Genomic DNA, 24,028 nt, shown 5'->3' with positions numbered 1-24,028 from the left:
TCAACGGAGTGCTGTTTGATTCTTACTCCCTCCGTCCCACTTTGATAGTCTTGTTTTCCTTTTTCGTTTGTCCCAAATTGTAGTCCACTTTCCCATTAAGAAATGTAGTAATCTTTCAAATTGTCTAAAATACCCTTATTAAATATCTTGTTATTAATACATTGTTATTAAATACTAACCCACTACATTGAATACATTGAACTTTTCCAATACTAACCCATTAGCTGTAACTGATATTAATTGGCACTCTTCGTGATTAGCATAAGGGTATTTTAGGAAATTATTAATCTAAATTTATGTTTCCAATCAAATTAATTACACTTTTTTAATCTGTGTGAAAAAAAAACCAAGACTAACAAAACGGGACGGAGGGAGTACAATAATATGTTCAGGAGTTATGGCAGTGCAAGAAATAAGAGAGAGATATTAGTATTACGGCTTTGATTTGGTCGAGAACAAAAAAGTCAAGTGCCTCTAGTAGGTTTGACTCCCTCTAAAAAAAAGGAGCCAGCTCAATCCGCAGTTTAGAGAGACGAAGTTTATCAGTTTGTGTACCACCAATCCCTACGCAGTCATACTGATGACCGTCCCTGCACGGTTAAGGGCCAAGATTTGCCCTCAAAATTTTGTGCGGCTGAGATTACACCATGTAACTCGATTTCCGCGCCAAGTGTGGGACCCACCACTATCTGTTGTGAAAATACATCATGTGAAAAAAAAGTTACACGATATACAAAGAAAGTTACGCGCAGTTGATAATGGCCAAAATTGCCCTGGACGGTTGCACCTGCAACCGTCCGTGCCCCGAGTCCGAAAAATGGTGACTAAGTGAAATTGAGTGACGATGTGTTGCCCACACGCAAAAAGACAGGAAACGACCAGGTGACAAGTGGAATATCCACCGCTTTATCGTGTACTATCAACTTTTGGGTTTTTGCCGTTGAAAAATGGACATTGCTGATTCTGCCACCACCATCCCACAACAGAATAGAATTCACTCATTTAAGTTAGGTTAGTGTCCAAGTCACCCAGATTTGTTGCTGTGACTAGGGCTGCAATCCACACGAATGGCTCTCAAGTAGCTAAGTTCGAACTCAAGTAAATCGTTAATATATACGAGTCGAACTTGGGTAGTCACTTGTTGGGTTCGATAGTTTCACGAAACGCTTGAAAAAACTCGAGTTGATGTGAAATTATAAAAATGTCCCTACATCAATTAAAATTAAATTGACTTCGAATTCCTCATAAGCCAGAATATTGACCAAAACTCGAGTTGACATCTCAAACAGCTCGTGAGCCAGAAATTGAGCTAAATTCGTGAGCCAAAAACGAGTCGATTTGAACTTACCTTTTTCTAGGTTGAGTCGAACTCGAGTTTTATTTTTATGACTCGACGAACTCGAGCTCGAATTCAAACTCGTATGTTAACAAGTCAAACTCAATTCGAAAAGTTCAAAATTTAACTCGACTCAACTCATTTGCAACCCTAACTACGACTAGACTTATTTCTTTTAAAAGTAACGACTAGACTTATCAACGTATAATTTCTCCTATATGGTCTTTTTGAGAAGGGATAATTTTAGAAACCTCATCCCTTGAGGTTTATGACTATTTCATTGACCTCCCTTCAAATTTTGAAAATTATACTAGTTTCTATTGAGATTTATTAACTTGTAACATTTAGATTCAACCAATAATTAAAAAAATGATATTATGAGAAGAACGATAATATGATTCCACCATTACGCCTCGTCCACTAAATTGTGTAATTAATCAAATATCAATCAAATATTAAAGAAAATACTAGAATTTGTTGTTGATCATTACGAACTAAATCACATATAGCATCAAAAATAATGTATCATTATATATATTTCACTCAGCGTAATATCCAAATTACTCTTTTCAGTTATAAACCCATTATCCAACGTGATCAACAATAAATAATCAAAAGAATCTGCAACCAAATTATTACAAAGAATGAATTTTAATACCATAAAAATTTTAACAGCTAAACTTAATATGTTGGCAAGAGTATTTATGATATTAAAGTTTATTCTTTATAATACTTTGGTTGCAAATTTTTTAATTATTTGTTATTGATCATATTTGACAATACGTATATAACTAAAAAAAGTAATTTATATCTCATATTAAGTAAAAAAAAATATAAAATGATATACTATTTTTTGATGTTATATGTGATCTAATCCTAACGATAACAGCAAATTTTAATGTTTTTCTTTAATGTGTGAGTTGGTATTAATTTAATTAAATAATATAATAGGTGAGAGACAATGACGAAATTATATAATTTTATCTCTCCTAATATTACTTTTAAACTATTGATTGAGTCTAAATGTTACCAGATAATTAATTTCAAGAGAAATTAATGTAATTTTAAAAACCTAAAAAGAGACTGGTAAAACAGTTAAAAATTTTAGAGGAGGTTTCTGAAATTATCCATTTTGAAAATGAAACTCATGGTCAGTAGCATCATTAATGGGAGAGGCAAGTCTCGCTTGGAGTTATTTGAAGTTCTAAACGATTGGATAGTAGTCCACAAATTCAAAGCTCCAATATTGTGGTTCATTTTGTGACAACTTTTGGTGTATTTCGTGAGTGCACGGTTGGTAGTTGAAGCAATGTCTCTCGTGGTATCTTGTCAGTCCAAACAATCGTGCACCTCTATGTTTGGATTATATTTTTTGTAAAAAATATGTATTATAACGATTTGATGTTTGTGAAATAAAAAAAATAATTAAAAAATTTATTCATAAAAAATATAAAAAAATTTTTGAAGAAAAATTGCGATCCAAACCAGGAGAAATCAGATCATTGTCATCCTAAAGATGAAAATCGAATCTCACTAGTCTCTTTTGCTGGACAAAAACTATTAATGCTCGCTTCTATAGATGAAAAGCGAGTGGTTAATACCTGGCAAAGTGTCATCATCAGCTTACCATGTTTGAAAAGGTTTTAGTTAGCGATCATTAATTTTCCTAACTATAGTTGATTATGGCATGCTGTCTACTAGTATTAATTTGTGGTCGCTAATGCTAGTCATCACTGTTGTTCCAAGTGACTGCATCTGGACCCAAAACAAAAAAAAAAAAAAAAGAGGAAGGAATCTTACTTCGTTCTTGGCCATTGATTAAGATGAATCTTGACACGTGATGGTTCTGATGCTGTCTCATGTGGACACAATTCTACGGAAATATCCTGGTTTCTGCAAATGCTAAAATACTAGCATTTACAAAAACGAAAGATCTCCCAATTAAAATAACTATTTGTTTTATTTTAAATTAAATAATAACTAAATAAAAGAAAAAAACATACAGCCCATGGTCTTTCACTCGGTTCAGAGTGCAATATGGTAATTTTGACTTGAGGGTGGGACTGGTTCAAAACTCTTTGGAGAATAAAGAAATTGCGCTGCATATACAGGCTGGTATTTGTCATTCTTATAAACCAACAAAAGAAAAACAAAAAAGGGAAAAGAAAAAAGAAACCCAAAAAAAAAAAAAGGAAAAAAGAAGTGGTGAGCCTGTGGATTGCACATACGTCGGAAGAAGTAGATTGCCCGGCCCAAATGAACTAAAAATCTGTCTGCTATAAACTTAATCCTAGATTTGTATCATCAAGTCACTCGGCCTGGGCCCAATGAGTATCTTTCTAAAATTTCACTGTTGTTGAGATAGTTTAAGACTGAAAATTATGGCGCTGTGAAGGTTGCCAAAAAATAATTGCAGACCCGCAATTGGTAATTATCCAATAAAACTGGCCTTTGCGGCTTTGGAGTTTTTGCCAAAATAACACTCTTTCTAAAAAATATTCTCAATGTGATTCACTTTCAAATTTTATTCCCATAATGATGTTATTGTTATCACCTAATTACCCTGATTTCCATGTAGCATAACAAGAAAGGAAAACTTTAATCTAGTCTATAGTTTCCAACATGAACTAAAAATTTAAACTTTTTTATTATAAAGGCACAAGAAAATTGCGTAACTTTGATAATTTCCTTATAATTACTTAAAATAAATTCTACCGTTATTGACCTTACTATTATTGGTCTCTACACTTTTAAAAAAATTGTATCAACCTATTTCATATATTTTTCAAAAATAAATTTGCAAAATACAAAAATTGCAATGAAAATTGTAAGTAATAACAAGAAAAAGTTACAAAAACTTCAAGGTTATCATATTTGTTTATGTTATGCTTCCTACTCCTTGAAAAGAACTTTTACAAAAAGTAATCAAACTGAAATTTTCAAGTTTTCAATTTGACTATTATCTAAGTAATCAAGTAGTATAAAAGGCAAATGGCATCCTACTACTGGAAAAAGTCATGTTGTAAGGAAAAAAAGACAAAAAAAAGATTTTTTAATTAAATTTTAAAAATGTAATAAAGTTCTCAACATCCATATCTTATGCAAAGAACTAAAAAAACAAGATATTCTGAAGTAAATAAACTTTCATGGTATAATTACAATAAATTTGCTATCAATAAATGTGTCTCATGATCATTGCCAATTGCAAGCAATTTTGAAATATTTGAACCCACACTCTTGAAACTTCCTTAAGTGTTAGCAAAGGGGAAATGAATACAAAAATGTCATTACGCAATCCACTCATTCTATGTTAGACACTTCAATAATGCCAAATTCGAGCACTTCACTAATCCTATCTCCAAAATGGGTAAGTTCTATTTGATCATTGCAAATCACATATAGGGAATGAGGAAAACAAAGAGGTATCACAAGTTAGAAGTTTTTTATCGCAACTTGATGTTTTTCAGAGCCATTGATAACATATATCTTGTCCATGATTTCATGGTATTTTATCTGATAACTTACTCGAATGGCTTTTGGAGTAACACCCTCGTAACTAAGACCATGTATGCCTGTTGTCATCCTACCATTACAATACAAAAATATAGTAACATTTTTACCAGCCATTGCTACAAAATTCAGCAGCACCACCTACACAAAATTAAAAAAATCATTAATTAAGCAAATATTGTCATGCTATCTAAGACAGGAACTACCAGTGTTTGTCAATAATTAGCAAGGTTATCATTTACATGTTATTTAGAATACCATTAGATACAAGAACCACTAGTAGATTAAATCGAAATAGAGACTAGTAAATTTCATGTAATGCAAAAGAAATCTACTAATGCAATTAAGATAATGCTCAAGTTGCTCAAAAGTAACACAAACCATCGATTGATGTTGAATAAATGTGCAAAAATACATTAAGTATATGAGATTATCTGGTCATGTGATAGAGAAGCACTACAAATGAACATGCTCGTGTATATGGTGGAAATCAAACATATTGAGTATGAATCTATGTTGTTATGTAGTTTTCCTCTTGGACATTTTAACAAACACATGGTATGAGAAATCATTTGTTACACAATTAGTATTCAAAATTTTTTTGAAGGCTATAGGAATGTTCCAAAAACTACACATTAGAAAAGACAAGAGAATAATCTTCATTTACCTTAAGATCATCAATTCGAGAAGAATATTTTCATCCACGAATACAATATCAAGAATGATAGTGAAGTTTTACATTCTATTAATATAAATATTGGCTTCTCAAAATTACTTTTGACAAGAAAAAAATAACTAAAGGAAAAAGTTCAGAGAGAGAATCCGGGGGAATATCAGATAAAAAAGAAAGATAGAATATGTCTCTATTTCCATCCTGCCACATATGCAACCTTTGTGGCAAAAAGAGAATTATAAAGGTAATAATTTTTAAAATTAGGTTACTTTGGATATATGTTTTAGAAGAAGAGTTATTTTAGCAATAAACTCCGCGGCTTTGATTGTATACCTAATACTTTTCTAGGCAGCTCAATTTGCATTTCAAACCACAGTTATTAAATCCGACTTGGTGGCCCGGGCCGGGTCTCGAGTTTGAAGGGACAAGCAATTGACCCAATCAAATCCGGATAAATTCGGGTTATTTGATAGTTCAACTGGGAATCCGTCCGATTTTTCAATTGACCCGATTTACCATTTAAAAAAAAAAGAATTGTGGGTCTTTGGTTTTGAAACAATATATATATATATATATATATGCTTTTGATAACATTTGTATATTGGATCTTCATTTAAATATATATATATATATATTTTACCACTTGTTTAGTTTTTATTTGATAACTAATTTTTTTAAGAAACTTGTTTATTGTCTTATTATACAATTAATCCTTTTAACTTTTAAACTAACAATATTTGATTAGTTAGAAAATAACTTTGTTTTTAAATAAAAATAAAATAATGAAAAAATAATGCTATATTTTTTTAAGCAAGCGATATAAATTTGTTTTATACTTCACTATATTATTTATTTAAAAGTACGATAAAATGAAACTAAATATTCTATTAATATCTATATATTTCTCATATAGCTTTCTAAATATAATAATTAGTATCTAAAAGCAATTTATCATATATATTAAAATTATTATTTTATATTTATAAATATTAAATTAATACTGCGGTTCAACTAATGATCTAGTCCCTCTGCCGGATCCTTATCGGGCCGGGTTTAATGACTAATCCAACCCCAACCGTAGAGGCTGCTTTAGCCCTCCATTGGACTTTGTGCATCTAAATGGGGAAGCCAACGCCCAGTCATGACTCCCTAGTCTGGTGGCCGCTTCTGCACCGAAACAGCCCACGTGCATTAGACTTTGAGAGATTAGATTTTGAGAGGAAACGCACCTAACTCGAAATTGCCTGAATTGTTGATCTTTATAGTCTTCAAATAAGAGATGACCGACCTTATCAGGCATTAGATAATTAAGTTTTTGTGATTACTCATACGCAAACACACACACACATGCTACTTCTCTCGTGTAATCTCAAATCAAGACAGAGTATGATTAGATGATAAGTTTGGATTTTGATGCCATTGTGTTCAAGTATTTACTCCATAAAGTCAAGTTTGCTAGAGTATATGTGTATGCATGTATGTATGTGTATGTGTGAGTATATATATATATATATAGCAAATTATCCTGGTAGTCATCAAATTTTTTGAATAGTGAATAGTAGAGTTTTGGCCACTCAATTTTTAAAAGAATATATTTTCCCACTAAATTATTAAAAATATAAATTTTAGGCCATTTCATTTATTTTTTCAGTTAAGTTTGTCAAATTTGGTTATGTCTCGTGACTCGTGCGACTCTTAGATTTGTTAGATTTAACAGTAAAAACATACGGAATAGCAAAAAATTTATACTTGTAATAGTTTAGTGAATAAATACACACTCTTAGAAGTTGAGTAACCAAAACTTTATCATTCAAAGAGCTTAGTAACTATCTCGATAATTTGCTATATATATATATATGTATATGACAAGTGTTAAATAATCAGTTAATCTACAACGTGTGATACATTATTAGTAATAAAAAGAAGATCTCTGCACTTTGTAATTTCGATTGATGCTCACGTTTGAGTCAACGATCGATGTAGGTTCTAAGAAAGAGTGAGTGTGCATCCTCTCGAGTGTGCATCCTCTCTTCAGAAATGCAGCACACATATCCAACTAGAAGTATAAAAAGTCTCTCAAACTGTCAGGTAAGCACCAACCAGTCAAAACTCCCAGAATCTTTCTGTGTTTCTGCCTGTGCTTCCAAATTACACCGCATTCCTCTGCCTTCTATAAAACCTTAATTTGTTCGGCTTCCAAACCTAACGACCATTCTCAGGTGTGAGGCAGGCATTTCGTCCTCTTATTCGAACCCGAATGGCCAATTAATATCTTTCTAGGGCCTCACAAGTCTTCTCCTCAATTTCAACATGCATCTACCTCTATTTTCTCTCCTGCCAGTCCCAGCCTAATTCCACCCATCATTGATCTATCTACCCTCAGCTCTCCATGCAAAGGGCAAAAATATCTACCCCTTTTATTCATCAACTCCATCTGCCTCACTTATACTTGGGTTTTCTTCAAGTTTTTTTTTTTTTTTTTTTTTGAAAAATTTTCAGTTAACATCCATCTTTATCTCCGTTTGCCATCCCTCCGTTGTATTCACAGCACCAGAACAATTTCCTCTTTTCCGTTTTCTGTGCTTTTTATTTGAGTTTCAGAAATGATCAACAACATTTTCTAGCACAACAATAAAGATCAATCTCCTCGCCACAGCCGTAGATGGCTGCACCACCAAGTAGTCGTCAGCTCCAACACATGCTGCAGAGGGCGGTGCAAACGGTTGAATGGACATATAGTCTTTTCTGGCAACTCTGTTCCCAACAAAGGTAAATAATATCTACAACCTAGCTACAACCCGACTCATGAGAATAATCAAATCCCAGGGTCGTCATTGTTTAATTAGTAAATTTTCTTCTTCTTCTTCTTTTCTATTTACAAGTAATTCTGCACGCCACAAACTGATGAAAATAAGAAAAAAACTTGAATGACTTCTTTTTGTTTTTTTCCTCCGAACACAAAACATGTAGGATTCTAGTGTGGGGTGATGGGTACTATAATGGAGCTATAAAGACTAGGAAGACAGTGCAGCCAATGGAAGTAAGCGCGGAGGAGGCATCCCTTCAGAGAAGCCAGCAGCTCAGAGAACTATACGATGCCCTCTCTTCCGGAGACACAAACCAGCAGCAGCAGCAAGCGCGAAGACCTTCTGCATCCTTGTCTCCGGAGGACTTAACGGAGTCTGAATGGTTTTACTTGATGTGTGTGTCCTTCTCTTTCGCTCCTGGAGTAGGGTAAGTGTGTTTTCATGAAAGAATAGCTTAGCTTCTACTCTTCTACTTAATTATGATTTATGATTTAACTTGAGCTTTCGTTCATTCATTAACATCCTCACATATTCATGATACGTAGTAAGACAGCAGTAGGAACTTGCCGAGTTTTCATGTTAGATGTTACTTGTGTTTTATAAGCAGAAAAAAATAGGTCTTATTGCGGAAAGATAAAAGAGAAAGTTAGGATTTTGATGATTTCCTTCTTTCGACACTTGATTTAATAAACGACAGATAAGTATAACAACCATAACCGTATTTGTTTACTCGCTTGTTGTCTCTTTCCTCGATCGATGGCTCCCAGCTTTGGAGATTTGTATAGTCACCGCTTTGCCTTTTTCCAGCAGTGTGTCATTCAAATAGACCTAGTTCAGTATCCAACATTCACTACGTATACAGAGAGAGAGAGAGAGAGAGAGGTGGGATTAATTAGAAACTTAGAGTATCATCCTCCAGTTTCTGATGAACTATTATGGGGTTTGGGGGCATTAGAGTGATTAAAATTCAGAAAAGCAATTAGACACTAACAATGAAACTGTTGGGCTTAAATGAAGCTTCTATACACTAAACTGCCCACTGATGACTTTGCATTAATTTTAGAGACATTTGGACGTTGGAACTATAGGTGACAAACAAATTCATTTAACTAAATTTATTCATACTCGTCCATAAATAGATGAGTGCGTATCTTAAATTTTTGCATATGGATATAAATGAGTTACTCAAGAATACTTATTTAATAAACGGGTATTCTTGGATAATACCCATTTTAACGTGTTCAAGTCACCCATTTTGACACCTCTAGTTGGAACTATTACTTGTGAAAAAACACTCCAAAATTCTTCAACCTGCTAATTAGGTTTTTTTGCCCACCCAAAATTTAAAACATATTATTAGTTTTGCTGTATCCTCCTCCTTTTGAGGACTTCTTGCACTTCGGTTGGATGAATTAATTTTTCTTTCCAAATTTGGTTTTTGACAATCTGGCCTTTGCCACTGAAAGTCAATCAAAGATATGACAGAGGAAATTGCTGTCAAGACTTGAACACTCGGCCAGAAATAAATGACGGTGCTGTATTAAACAAGTAATGGTCCTACTTCTTGACAAAGAAACGTATACAGAAATGTAATGTAAGCGTAGGGGGAGAAATTTGGCTGATCTTAACTAGTAACTCGGCGACAAATATCTTGCAAAATTTTTATAAAGTTGTCGGCGGTACAACAAAGATCGATGTTTAATTTTTCAAGAACTTCATGCTTATAAAGCCAAGTAGAAATTCTTTTGTAACCCTACAGCTAACCGGCTAAAACTTCCAAGGACGTAGCATTGTTACAAGATTTTGAGTTTCATTTACATCTCAAATGGGTGTAAATTTACTGTATCTGAAAGCAAAATGCACCAATGTTGTGGCGTCGAGAATCTTCCGATTTCGACTCAATAAATACTATATGACACAGTAAAACCATCAGTCCACGTAGAGTTCCCGATCGAAGACATGAAAAATATATATATATATATATATATTCACTTCCATATATAATACGAAGCAAATGCAATTAGGGAAGTAAGTTACAAGTGAAGCCCTTCTTTTATTGAATTGAATGAGTATAAGTATAGTTTTTTGTAGATAGGTTGACGATTTTATCACAACGAAACGAAAGAACAAATCAATTCGCTGAACTAGATTATATATTTGATCTAAGTGGTGATTGCCTAAGGAGTTAATCTGTACTTCAAACGTGTCACACAATAGATTGCCAGGAAGGGCATATGCTAAGAGGCAACATGTATGGCTTACAGGCGCAAATGAGGTTGACAGCAAACTCTTTACAAGAGCCATTCTTGCCAAGGTACGTACCTCATCCTCGTTCTTTCAAATTATCATGTATATGCTCCAAAAAATTCGCTGAAGTTCACTAACTCTTTTTCCTTATTTGTTCTCTTCTTGTGAATTATTTCTCTAATCCGTCAGAGTGCTCGCATACAGGTAAAACTCACTGCCATTAGTTTCCAATAAATTTCTCTCTGCGGACAGTACAAAAGCATTACTATCGACTTGGTATGGCAAGAGTAGGTTGTTAATGATACAAACTCTTTTCCCTGCAAGTTACAGACCGTGGTGTGCATCCCTTTGCTGGATGGCGTAGTTGAACTCGGAACTGTTGAAAGGGTAAAACCCATTTCACTTGTATCATCTTTGCTAGGCTTATAACACTCTAGAACTACCACGTACAAATGGGGTGCAGTAATAGACCGTCAAGGAATGATTTCTTTTTTCTTTTTTTTTTTCCCCTTATCTTGATCTTAGGTTCAAGAAGATCTGGGATTCGTCCAACATATCAAGAGCATTTTCGCAGAGCATCAACAGCCTCATCAGACTCCAAAGCCTGCGTTATCCGAGCACTCCACTTCCAGTCCAGCTACTGCTTCAGGGCCACGTTTCCATTCTTCCACAGTGCCAGTGCCTGCTACTTACACCACAATTCACACGTCCCAAGATAATAGTGATCAAATAGAAGAAGAGGAAGAAGAAGGAGAAGACGACGAAGAAGACGCGGACGCTGACGCTGTTGCTGACTCAGATTCTGACGGTGAGACAGTTCCTCAGAGTAGTGCCCCTAGTTCTGGGGTTCAGAACCCTAATAGCATGCCTCAAATCAAAACTACTGAGCCCAGCGAGCTAGTGCAACTTGATATGTCCGAGGATATCAGGCTGGGATCACCAGAAGATGGCTCCAACAATTGGGACTCTGACTATCATCTGCTTCCCCATGGGCCAAACAAGAATCAGGAAGTCCAGCAAAACCGGCCTGATTTGTGTTCATCACAGTCCACACCTAGATGGCCGCGTATACAGGATCCCGGCATCAATCATAGTCTAGAACCAGCCCCAACAACATCAGGTATTTTTATTTTTTTTCCCTTTAATATGGTCTCATGTCACAAACTAGACCTTCCCAGCATACTAACTATTTTTTTTAACGTCCCACCTCTCTTCGTGCACGCTTCCCATCTTTAACTATCACGTTCAGAACTCGAACCTTGAATTCGATAAGTGAAGAAAATTTTAAGAGCCCTCTCTTGAACTGTGAACTATGTTTGCTGGATTGAATTGATTAGTTTAACGAAGATTTAGGTGACTTTTAAACCGTGTCTTTTGAACTCAAATTATCTTATTACCATTCCACAACTCTAGTGAAACGGCACATCTACCTGATTTAATTTGGAGTTTATTGAAAGTATTGTATATGGAAAAATTGTTATGGTAACCGCTGGACTGAGATCACGATGGTCAGACAGATTTTAGAAAACCGCATCCATGCATGCACGTACGTAGAAAAGCCATGCAGATATGAGTTCTTTATCGTGCTGAAACCGCATTGAATTACTACTATTTTCTAACTTAGCAATAGTTTGAATCTTTGCTAAAAATTCAATTTTATTCTAAATTTTCCACAGGGGTCCCACTGTCAGAGAATGAGTTCGCTCAAGAGGATAGCCATTTCTCTCAAACAGTGTCCACCGTTCTTCACCACCAATCAAGCCGGTGTTCCTCCTCCAGCATGACCGGCAACGTCACCCAATCCATCCACTCCGCATTCTCCAAGTGGCCAGCCACCAGCTGTGACAGCCTCGCCCACGGCAACCTCCGAGGATCCTCCTCCCAATGGACACTCAAATACATACTCTTCACGGTTCCATTCCTCCATGCCTCCAACTCCGGAGACGAGACCTCCCCAAAGTCTCGAGACGCAGCGGCAATATCAGATTCAGCCTCCCGCTTGCGCAAAGGCACCCCACAAGAAGAGCTCAGCGCAAACCACGTGCTAGCAGAAAGACGCCGGAGGGAGAAACTGAATGAGCGTTTCATCATATTGAGGTCCCTCGTGCCCTTCGTCACCAAAATGGATAAGGCATCCATTCTCGGGGACACCATCGAGTATGTGAAGCAGTTAAGGAAGAAGATTCAAGAACTCGAGGCAAGTTTCCGGCAGATGGAGGCCGATGGACACCCCAAGAAGAATGCCAAGGAGCAAAGAAGCAGTAGCAACAACACCGCGGCACGAGTACAGGTCGGACAAGGATTGGATAGGAGGAAAATGAGGATAGTGGAGGGTAGTCCTACAGGCGGAGGAAAGCCCAAAGCAGCGGTGGTGTCTCCGGCCGAGGGAGTGTTACAGGTGGAGGTGTCGATAATTGAAAGTGACGCATTGGTGGAGCTGCAGTGCCCTCACCGGGAGGGGCTGTTGTTGGATGTCATGCAGATGCTTAGGGAGCTTAGAGTAGAGATCACAGCCGTCCAATCCTCTCTTAGCAATGGCTTCTTCGTTGCTGAGCTAAGGGCTAAGGTATATCACTTCTATAATGCTACCCGAGGTACGCTTACCTTGGGGCTTCACTTCTATAATGCTAATTTTTAGCAAAATTTCGTTGGATAAGATTTTTTAATTCAATTACAATGACCATCTCATTCCAAAAATTTTTTGATTTTTTTTATCAGGTGAAAGAATACGGGAATGGTAGAAGGGCAACCATTATGGAGGTCAAAAGGGCAATTAACCAAATAATCCCTCAGTATTTGCTTTAAACATCGATAGGCAACCAAGAAATTTTTTTTTTCATCTAGTCAGGATGATATCAAACTGTGATAATCGAGTAGATGACAAGGTGTTCCTAGCCTAAACAGATAACTAATGACAATCTACGAGTAACTACTTAACAATTTCCCTCTACAATTTTTTTGAAATTAATCTTTCTTACTAGTTTAATTGAAATATTAGTTAAGCATAATCTTTAACTTTCAAATTCATAGTGAGCAGAAATTTCCTACGTTTTTATCGGTTTCGTTAATGGTTGCCTAATGGGCACAGAGGCCTTAGGTATAAGTTTTTTTTTTTTTTTTTTGGGAAAAAGGGTTATTATCACTTTACCCCCTTAACGTTTGGTGTACTATCAATTTCCCCCTTAACGTTATCTTTTAATCACTGTACCCCCAAGACTAACGGTCAAACGTAACGAAATTTGTTAATTAAAGTAAAAAGACATGTTTAGCCCTTAAAATTATTATAACTTTACCCCCATAAAATATAGTCTCATTATCAATTTACCCCCTAGAGTTATTTTTTAGATAAGTTATCCTACCATACCAACTTAGCAAGTTAAAAAACTTAGAAGAAATACCCTCCTTTTTACATAATAAAAATAATAAAAAATTTAGAGTGACTATTCTCCTTTTTAGTATCAAGAAAAAAAAGTCAAAATATTAATTTCTTTCTTCTTGACAATCTTATTAATATTGAAAAAAAAAATAGAAAAATGGAGAAGGGGTGGGGGAGGGGGAGAGAGAAGCTCAATTCTTTTTTAAAAAATTACAAATAAGAAAGAATTAAATACATTTATTATTTTAAAATTATTTCACTTTGTTGTTTACCACCAAATTCCAATTCTAATCTCGACAACCTTAAAGTAATACGATAATGTTAGACTTTTCTTTATTTTATTTTATTTTTTGCAAAATCTAATTTTTTGTTTTCTTCTTTCCTATATCTTTTTCTTTTCCTAGTATTAATAAGTGTGAAAAAAAAGAAATTTGAGAAAATCCTTTTATTTTTATGTTTTTCGATCTCTCAAAGTGAAAAAAAGGAAGAATAACCATTCCAAATTTTTTATTTTTAATTATATATAAAAGAGGGTAAATATATTTAAAATTTTTTGACCATACTAGTTAGATTAATGATGAGGTAAAATGCCTAATAAATAATGTTAGGAACTAAAGTGATTGTATCACTATAATCCAAACGAATAAAGTGATAATAACAATGTAGTAATGCTATAAAATAAAAGGGTATTTTTGTCCAAAATTTCTTAACATGTTGAGTTGAATTACTTATGGGGGTAAAATGACTAAAAGATAATGTTAGGGGGTAAACTGATAGTAGTGATATAGTTTAAGAGGGTAAAGTGATAATAACCCTTGAAAAAATGTAGCTAATTTTGAAGTGTCTAAATGTAGGAAGTATAATAGTAATAGTGATTGCGTGTTCTCATGGTACGTTAGATGCAATTTTAGTAGGTTAACAAGTACCTATTAAACACCTATGGTACGTTTGATTTATTTGCACTAGGGGTTCTTTATACCACAAAATTTGCAGTTTTTCACCCGGGATTTAGAAACCTAGACACCTTCCCAAATGCACCCCTCCTTTAGTTTCCATCAACCAATTCTTTGCCGGAGCGAGATGACACCAATAGTTTTTTACATTTTAGTGTTATTAAATTTTAGTCTCCCACATACAAAATTAAATATTTTAGTCCCTTACAAATTAAAAACGAACTTTTTTATTCCTTGATCATATTTCAAACCATGCTTTGGTCAGAGAAAGCCATAGATACATGGCATATTTGAAAATTTAAGGGTAAAATTGGAACCACATAAATTTTATCCAAAACCATTTTGAAAAAATGAAAATCGTTCAAAACGTTTATCAGATTTTGTCAAATAATTTTTTCGCTCTTCACTTTAAAATAGTGAATATAGATTCCTTATAAAATTAAGTCGACCAAATTTGGTTCCAACCCAAATTTTAAACCATATTTTACCTTGAATCCATCACATGACCCATATGTAGTCATTTTTTTGGGGGCAAAAAAGTTAGATCCCATTTGTAGTTAAGCAAATAACTTGATCTAGATGCATTTCTACCCTTAAAAAGTAGGATTTGATCATAATCATATTTATTTTTCCTAAAAAAGTGGGTTCTAATCTAATATATGTTCATTTTGCCACTAAAAAGTAAGATCTGACATTTTTGTATACTAAAAATTACTGCATGTGGGTCAAGTGGTAATTTCAGATTCATACTAAAAAGTGATTGGAAATTTAGATTGGAACCACATTTTATTAATTTAAAATTGTAAATTTAACATTTTAAAAGTGGATGACGAAAATATTCATCAAAATGTAAGGGATATTTTTAACAATATTCCCTTTGAAGAACCCAAATAAACCACATCAATTGGAATTTTGTGTGTCCTAATCTGCACTGTAGAAGAGCAATTGATAGAGATTACTTGTAAAAAATTTTAATTCGCGAAGCCAGCAATGGTGATGGTGTCATGGAACCCAAAAAACAAGGGAAAAAAAAGTTTCTATGGGCGCTCTCTTATGGAGCAAATTTTCATTTTTTTAATTCTTTTTGAAGAGATGGAGGTCAAAAATTCTTGTTAGTTTTGTGATACATTCACACAGGAGATCCCAATGATGAGCTTTATCTGGAGTTCCCCTGGAGGTATTTTCCGCTGGAGTTTTGCAAGGAAAGAAATGGATTTACGAAAGAAGATAAAGTCACTTCAAAGGAAATGGTGAAAATAAAGACGATTGCCTGCTCCCATAAGGAATCATAACAAACCAAATCTATTGAATTCCGGGGCAAGATGATATTGATTCGTCATAATACTTGGTCTTAATTTCTTCTCAGCTCCACTCATCGGAACCTCCTAATTGAGCTTTCCTTTCAATTTCCTTATTTTGAAATTTACTTTTTTTATTTAACCCGATGATTGATATTTGCACTTGAGTTGCTTGTGGGAATTTCGACAAAAATTGTGAGTTGTCAATTTTGCTCTTAAAATTTCGAATGCTTGACGTATCCACGTCGTTTACGGCAACAATATGGCTGGAAATGTAATCAAGGAGCCAATAAAAGGTCGCTTTATTTCATACACTAGGGACCTAAAATGCTTTATTTTATACACTGGGGACCTAAAATGCGAGCAATATTGACGTCGCCTTCCCCTCGGCTGGGAGTTCAGATTTTCTAGCAAGGTCTAGAAGCACTTAAAAAATAACCCGCCTTCATCGCTATCAACCCTGCAAGTGCAAGGTGAATGAAATGTGTTTGCTGATGCCTGGATTATATCTCAACCTTTCCGAACTTTTATTTTATTTCTTTAATCACAACTCAAATATAAGGCTGGAGCATTTTGTGGCTGCAACATTAATGCCCAATGTTCTTTCCCCACTTCACTTGCAAGACAAGATAACATATAACAAATGATCTCAAGCGACGAAAAAGGAATATTTACATCATTCAAAGCAAATGAAATGATCTCGGAGTTTCCTTCACCTTCTCATCCAACAATCCCAGCAATTACCAAGATGTTCGTGCAAATCCGATTTGTTTGGATGGAGTATTATTTGAAATAATTATTATAATATTTTTTATAATTTGATGCATATAAAATTAAAAATATAAAAATATATATTAAAAAATATATTTATGATGTAAATAAAATATTATTTAAAATAATTTGCCATGCAAACACCCTATCTCCAACAAAATCCCAAAATTCTTCTGTAAATAGACAAATCCAAAAGGAAAAACGCTCAAAAAAAGCAAAATTCTCTAATTCGCACCCCCCCTCCCCCCCCAAAAAAAAAACCCTCCTGTCATATTTCCAGATTTTTCCTTCTAGATCAGTTTCTGGTTCAACCAGTGTACAATCTGTAGCAACAACAGCCAAAAAAAAAAAGGTCAAAATTTACGACAAAATTGGTGAATTCACAGGCATCCAACAAGACTGCAGCTTAGCTTAACCCAAAATCTTCAGAACATTTCCCCAAGGTTGGAATTCCCCATCTTCTCCAAGTCTGCCTCTGACAAAAGGGTTTTCTTGCCCATGACACCAGTTTTATCATATGGCTGAGCCATTTTCCTTAAGAACTGCATCCAGAAGAAAGGATACGCGTTAAAAGTAGTCCACTCTGACCACACCCCCTACCCCAAAAAAAAAGCACAGAAAATGTAGCGCTTTTAATAAGGACTACTAAACCTAAAGCGGTTAGTTCACGTCAGATGATTTTCTACTATCATTTGTAGTACCACTTTATACATACAAGGATAACAAACTGCCCTACTTTGGAGTCATCATCCCTGGCAGCATCATTCAAAAGAATAAATAATACTTCTATTCTGGATGAAATAGAAGCACCACACTTAAAGCTACCCTGTGTGTGGCTCATGCCAATAAAAGCCCATAACTAATACCAGTTGTCATCAACCTGATGAAAATCCAATACACCAACTCATGTAGAGTCACATGCTATACTCAAATCAAGCACGGCGACTTTGATAATCATCTGAGATTCCTTCTTCCTTAATTCCCTATTATCCATGAACATGCTGTATTAAAGACACAGTACGAATGACATTTGACAACCCTAAAGAACAGAAAAAGATATTTGCAAAAAAATCTATTATCCCCCCCTCCATCACACTCTCTATTCAAGCTTTAGACCTGGCAAGCAATTGTGGAGACACTAGTAGGAAAGAGCAGCACAAAGATAGGATTAGAACTACACCTCTCTTGCTATATGCGCAGCCATGTCGGTACTCAAGTTAAGATGTGCATCACGTAAATGTGACAAAATCCAACCAGGTAACTTAGAGCGCTTGTCATGACGGCTATACCTGAATACAAAACAGAAGATAGGATCAATTAATTTCATAAATGTGAAGCTGTAAGCAGAAGGCAACAGTCACCACAATCAACAGAAACCAATCTAACTGTTCATGTATGATTTCTGAAGGAGGTCTTCTTGTAGTATGACCTAGCAAGCTCAAAATACAAGGCCAAGCAGTTTGGCTACCTGTCATGTTTACTCTCATTAAAGTCCAGTCCTGTCCCTTTTCTTCAACAGCAAAAATAGCAATTATAGTTTGCTGATTCTATAAAGAAACTATAACCTTTTGTAGGCACCACCCAAATCCACAGTTCCATGCTGCAACTAACAGGTTGTACCAAGCTTAGACTTCCATACCGTTGATTCCTTGTTGATGCCAAAACATACATGTAGCATGTAGAGATGGTAATAGTCTATCTTCCTTTTCAGTTCCTATCAAATGCAACTTTCGACACCACCAACAACAGACCTTTTGTTGTTTAATCAGTTTCTTGTTCATTAATTATAAAACTGAAAACTACAAACCTCTTGTCAGCAAATATCATCATCCCATAATCTGCCTTTGAACGGATAACTCGCCCAACGCATTGAGCAGCTTGTCTCTGAAGATGCATGCAAACAATTGTAAAAACAAACATATGCAAGTTTCTTAAAAATGATACAGGAACAATCAAAATGTACCAAAGCATCAAAAGTCAGAAAATCGCCCTCCTTAATCTGGAAAGTATCCCGCAAGTACTCCAATCTTGCAAGCAATATTCTGCAGTTTATGATACCAATATTAGCCACATCAGGGAATAAAAATTGATCATAAATGAAAATCTGTTAAAAACACCAAAGAAGGTTTGAACCCGTTTGTACATAAAAGAAAATCCCAATGCTGTAATTTAATATCCAGTGGGACATGCAGCACAGAAAGATTCGGACTACAAATTATGCTACCAATAAACTCGAAAAAAAATAGCCTGGCTATTGTAGAATCTTATTGATGATTAAAAAGACCAGTGTCAATAGTAGCATTTGAATATTAAAGTCAACCACCATTAGCTGAGGGCATAATAAAAAATATAATCTTTTGAACGTCTTAGCTGTAAAGCTTGAGACAATGTCAACATGTATTAGTGCCCACAAAAAGCAAGCCGACTAATGCTGAAAACATCTCTTCGTGTATCAATAACAGAAGTAGCAGAAACAAGGACAGAAGCCCCCGTTGGGGGGGGGGGGAGGTTGAGAAGAGGTGGGGCCCCACCCCTCCAAGTTCTAGATATTCATATTTTGTCCCCTTAAAATTTTAAATTTTTTTTAAAATTCCTATGTATTTTAAGCTATTTGCCCCCCAATAATTTTCAAAAAAATATTATGTTGATTTGAAAGTTTATATGCATATGCATTTTGCCCCCCTCAAATTAAATTTTCTGGTTCAGTCCCTGCAGAAAGGTTACCTGCTTAATGTGTACTGGAAAGGAACGCCGAACATGATGACAAGCCTACCATAATGCCTATCAAAATCAATACCTTCTGCAACTTTGCCCCTGTAATTGAGTCAATCCAGTGGAGACAGTCAAGCCCTTTAGCACTCCCTTACTAACAGACTAAAAGACAAAATTCACCAAAGAGTAGCCAACAAAAAAAAAAAGGCCCCCTTGATCCTGTGTGACATCTTGGCTCACAAGAAACTTCTACAAGGAAGAAATTGCATAACACCATTACAACAGAAGGTAGGAAAGATGCCAATTTAGCATACAATATTCCATAGAGGCCTTTTGCTGAAAACCATGAATTTACATAACAGCAATTAAAACATGGGTATCACTTTCTAAAGATGGGCATATCAGCAATAGTTTCAAGCAAAAATCCAGTAAACCAAGTCCAGTAACAATTCAAATACACAAAAAATTCTTTTATGAATTAATGCTGCAGCAACAGCAAAGGCAGAAGTAATCTCATAAGTTCTGACATATGTGATGATATCACTAGAGTTATATGATCATCCCTAATGAGCAGTGATCATGAATACTCCTCATCAATTGAACCACTTAACGAGCAAAAAGTTGAATAACCACCAGATATATGCACCTTAAGTACTGAACTGATGGTGGAAGGAAAGGGAGATAGGAGTTCAATGATTCTACCTCGCAACTGAGAAAAAGACAGCTCCTCTTCCACAATCGCAAGCTTTGCGATAGTTGTCCAAAGCCAATGTGGTTTCAACAACATCCTGAGTCTCGATGAAAACCAGTTTATGTTGCATTATTTCCTGTAACATGTCAGGGAAAAAGAAGGAACCATTCGCCAATAAATTACAATTTAGAATACTCTTCAATATAAAAGAATAGGAAAACCAAGGATAAAGTGGAATGAACAAGGAAACTAGGCAAATTACAGAAAAAAAGAAATAAAGATAAAGTTCTCTTTGGAAATTTTGAGAAAGATCAGAGGCTATTATCACCTTCAGAAGACCTGTTTCATGCCAACTATTGACTATCCCGTCCATGTAAGAGTAGCTGACAAAGAAACAAACAATTCCATCCGGAACAACAGATACCATTTCCAGTAAAAGCTTTCCATAGTTTTTTTCAACACCAGGATCACTTCTCAGATCATACTTCGTACTTACAGGAAGCTGATCACTAAATGACATGCCACAGGAAAAAGAATGATATTGTGATGTGAACCAGTAGACTTTCAACCTAATCATAAAACAAAAATTGGCAACTAATACATGTACTACAATAGTTAAAGGGCATACCTTCCCCGTGTGAGGACCATAGGGCATATGCAATCCCTAGTCAAGGACATTGTGAAGCTTCGACTAACAACTGGGTTAAAATTTAGAAGACGTGGGTAAAGATCAATTGGGCTGAGAGTCCCAGAAGTTATAACAACTGATTGAAATCGTTCAAAAACAGGCTTGATGGCAAGAGAAGCATCATGACAGCATAGCTGAAATTTAATAGAAAAAAATTATTTTCCAATGCAGTTATTGAAAAGACAATGACCACCCAAAAAAAAGGACCATTACATTCCAAATTATAGATTCCTTGGTAAATGCAGGAGCTGAAGAAACAACAATTTGTCTTCTTGCTGTACCCACTATGTTTTATATCACAGTCTTGCTTCTTCAAATAAAGGACATACAGAAACAAAAGGAATCTCATTTTACTGCTCATATGTGATATTGTTCATTAAGTATTCACCATTTGCAATTTATTTGTATTCTAAAACTTTTTTTTTTTGGGGGGTTTTGTTGGTGGGGGGGGGGGGAGCTTGGGAAGATGGTCATGACATAAGCATACCTGCAGCACTGGGTCAGGAATATGTGGCATCCTCTCATCAAAAGGTTCAATTATAATTGAAAATCCTCGAGTATATGTTCCCACAAGTGTCGCAAAGTCACAAATAGTTTGTATGTGTAAGAATTCATCTGTGTCGGATATCTCCAGAGTTAGCATCAATGAGTGAAGCCTGTCATAACAAAATCTCAACATTTTCTGGTCAATTCCAGCTTGAGTGTTAACAGAAGCAACAAAGGCAACAGGCCCCTCCTTTTCAACATTTTCAGTCTGCAAGCGTCCTCTAATATACTGAACTAATCTCCGGAGAACAGACAAGAAATGCTCTGCCCGCCTTATATTCCCAGGAACTGCTTCCTTTAGAATATCATTAGGCAAGGCAGGGTTTGCTAGCCAGGCATCTGAAGCTGCAGCAAGAGAGAAAGACAATCCAAGTGATCTCACTATCAAGAGTGAGTGGAAGACTATCAGATGTAGAGCCCATACTAAATTAACTTACCTGGCAGATCTCCCCTTAGAGCCAAACCTTCAACAAGTCGGTTATACTCGGCACGAAGTCGACCAGCATCAGTGGCCTTAAACCTTCCTACCATGCCAAAAAGTTCAAAGAAAGGGAATTGTTAAACTCGTCATTTGAGTTTCACAATGTACAAGTACCAATGAGCAGAGAAGAGCATAATATGGTCCTCAAGTAATTTAAATAGCAGATTTTTCAAAACAAGCAGCAATTGCAAGAATTTAGGGGTACTGTTACTTATAGAAGTTGCTAAAAATACAAACAAAACGGGTTAGACTGCTCTGATCTTCTAAAGTACAGACTAGAAGACAGCTCGTGTATATAGGGGAAGAACATACTTAAATAGAAAGGCAATGGACACTTGACTCTGACTTGTACATACCTGTCTATCTCCTGAGACATCCTATTGATATTCCTAGTAGCCCCTTCGAGTGTCTGCATCCTCACACTGACACTCAAAGCCTCAATACATACATTATCAATATTGTGGGCCTCGTCAAACACCACGACAGATTCTCTCTGCATCTCTTTGGATATAATGCCTGCAACCTTAGGATCAAGCAAATATTGGTAGCTATAAACCACCACATTTGCAAGTTGCACCATGTGCCGCGCTAAAAAGTATGGGCACCATCCTTTCAACTTCCCGTAGGCTCTAAGATCCTGCATAATCAAAACAGCAATTGAGATCCATCTTAACCTAGAAATCACTAGAAGCTCAAGAGTCCCCAGTTGTATGCACCGATAGCAAAATTTACAGACCACGAACTAATGGAGGAAAAAGAGAGAAAATGGCTTTAAAACAGAAGAAAAAGGTAACCTGCAGGGTATAAACCCCCGGAGGCAGAATGGCTTCAGAAGCAGACTTCTCGTAGTTCTCAAAAAAGGAACAAGTCGGAATCCTAGGGTTTTCAGCAGCGAGCTCGCGAACCCAACTGGCAGTAAGTTTGCGACAAGCCGCATCGACGGAATCTCTATTCTCAGCGGAAACCACAGTAGGATTAATACACAAGTTCTTTCTGGAAGATAAACCTAGGGCAAGGATCTTGGCGGCCGGGCCTAGGTGTTGTAACTGATAATTGTGGAGCAACTTAAGCTCGGATAAAGTTTTCTCCATTTCGTGGACTGTGCGAGTGCAGTAGATGAACTTGATCGGATTGGAAGGCTTGGAAAGTGCGTAGCTGGTGATGAGGGAAAGTAAGGCTATGGTTTTACCGGTGCCAGTCGGCATCTCTAGAAGGCAGTGGCCCTTGGCATCTAGGGCACGCTTCAGTTCCACCATGTATGCATATTGCTCCGGGTAGATGTTGTCGTAGGGGAAATAAACCGTCACGTCTTCTATTTGGAACTTCATCTTTCAATCGCGTCACTCTCACGCTTTTAAGCTTTCGCCTCTGACGACGACGACGACTGAACGGCGTAGAGAAACTCGCCGGTCTCGGAGATGGCGTTTCCCCTTCCTTCTGCCTGTTCAAGCCTTGCGGTTTATATAGGAGTTTTAACGCTGTCGTATTGGTCTAATTAGCTTAAGTAGGACTGTAGGAGTCTGGATTTCTGGAAGACTAAAGAACTAACCAATGACACAAGAGCGATCCATTAAATCCTGAGTCTTATGTTAGACCCTTAGGCCCATTTCACAATTCCTATAGTAGGGTTGCAACCGATTCTTCTTTTTTTGTTTTTTTTGGAATGGGTTGGTGGGGAGGGAGAGGGAGGAGGGCTGGTGGTAATGGCAAAAATAGTGATTAAACTATTAAGAATTCTCTATTTGCTCACTTAACTTTTTTTTTAAGTCAAAATGGTCATTTAAACGATTATAAAATATATATTTAGTTACTTACACTTTTAGCCACTCAACCAACCAAAGCATCGCACTTTTTTTTGTCACAAAATGTATGTTTTAATTAGTTGCATAAATAGTTTAACCACAAAGTTTAGTGGACTAATTGAGGAATTTTAAATAGT

The 24,028-nt window shown here is 35.9% G+C and overlaps 2 protein-coding genes across 10 annotated transcripts; one reads left to right on the top strand and one right to left on the bottom strand.

Annotated features, from left to right (window-relative positions):
- The first annotated feature begins 7,716 nt into the window (after positions 1-7,716).
- Positions 7,717-13,526, top strand: LOC113733739 (transcription factor BHLH42-like). 3 transcript variants are annotated; one of them, XM_027259929.2, is made up of 8 exons: positions 7,717-8,288; positions 8,490-8,753; positions 10,544-10,640; positions 10,763-10,777; positions 10,904-10,960; positions 11,099-11,693; positions 12,250-13,139; positions 13,292-13,526. In XM_027259929.2, the coding sequence occupies exons 1-8, from the start codon at positions 8,182-8,184 to the stop codon at positions 13,376-13,378; spliced, it is 2,112 nt and encodes a 703-aa protein (XP_027115730.1). In that variant the 5' UTR covers positions 7,717-8,181; the 3' UTR covers positions 13,379-13,526. The 3 variants fall into 3 exon arrangements, with proteins under 3 accessions (XP_027115730.1, XP_071920593.1, XP_027115736.1); XM_072064492.1 differs by having other exon boundaries at positions 12,250-13,167; XM_027259935.2 differs by lacking the exon at positions 10,763-10,777.
- A 3,540-nt stretch (positions 13,527-17,066) lies between these two features.
- LOC113733711 (general transcription and DNA repair factor IIH helicase subunit XPD) lies at positions 17,067-23,989 on the bottom strand. 7 transcript variants are annotated; one of them, XR_011820974.1, is made up of 13 exons: positions 22,884-23,989; positions 22,446-22,726; positions 22,046-22,128; positions 21,550-21,953; positions 21,003-21,196; positions 20,703-20,883; positions 20,386-20,510; positions 19,696-19,785; positions 18,935-19,013; positions 18,779-18,855; positions 18,152-18,260; positions 17,838-17,954; positions 17,067-17,513 (listed from the first exon to the last, which is right to left on the bottom strand). XR_011820974.1 is itself a non-coding variant. In XM_027259903.2 (12 exons), exons 1-12 carry the CDS (start codon positions 23,415-23,417, stop codon positions 17,397-17,399), a joined length of 2,274 nt encoding a protein of 757 aa, XP_027115704.1. In that variant the 5' UTR covers positions 23,418-23,989; the 3' UTR covers positions 17,067-17,396. The 7 variants fall into 7 exon arrangements, 1 of the variants encoding a protein (XP_027115704.1); XR_011820975.1 differs by having other exon boundaries at positions 17,852-17,954; XR_011820976.1 differs by lacking the exon at positions 17,838-17,954 and adding an exon at positions 18,358-18,439 and having other exon boundaries at positions 17,405-17,513; positions 18,537-18,855.
- Positions 23,990-24,028: the final 39 nt, after the last annotated feature.

Source organism: Coffea arabica, chromosome 1e, assembly GCF_036785885.1.
Source record: "Coffea arabica cultivar ET-39 chromosome 1e, Coffea Arabica ET-39 HiFi, whole genome shotgun sequence".
NCBI classification, from domain to species: domain Eukaryota; kingdom Viridiplantae; phylum Streptophyta; class Magnoliopsida; order Gentianales; family Rubiaceae; genus Coffea; species Coffea arabica.
Note: the sequence above shows the minus strand (reverse complement) of the source record. Positions and strands in the feature narration are given on the sequence as shown.

Bases quoted from the DNA above. Each gene is read 5' to 3' on its own strand.
- LOC113733739 (XM_027259929.2), top strand. From the start codon at position 8,182: ATGGCTGCACCACCAAGTAGTCGTCAGCTCCAACACATGCTGCAGAGG. The intron at 11,694-12,249 runs GTATTTTTATTT...AATTTTCCACAG, and splicing joins ACCAGCCCCAACAACATCAG to GGGTCCCACTGTCAGAGAAT. The intron at 13,140-13,291 runs GTATATCACTTC...TTTTTTTATCAG, and splicing joins TTGCTGAGCTAAGGGCTAAG to GTGAAAGAATACGGGAATGG.
- LOC113733711 (XM_027259903.2), bottom strand. From the start codon at position 23,417: ATGAAGTTCCAAATAGAAGACGTGACGGTTTATTTCCCCTACGACAAC. The intron at 21,954-22,045 runs GTAAGTTAATTT...CTCTTGCTGCAG, and splicing joins TCTAAGGGGAGATCTGCCAG to CTTCAGATGCCTGGCTAGCA. The intron at 20,511-20,702 runs GTGATAATAGCC...GACATGTTACAG, and splicing joins ATGAAACAGGTCTTCTGAAG to GAAATAATGCAACATAAACT.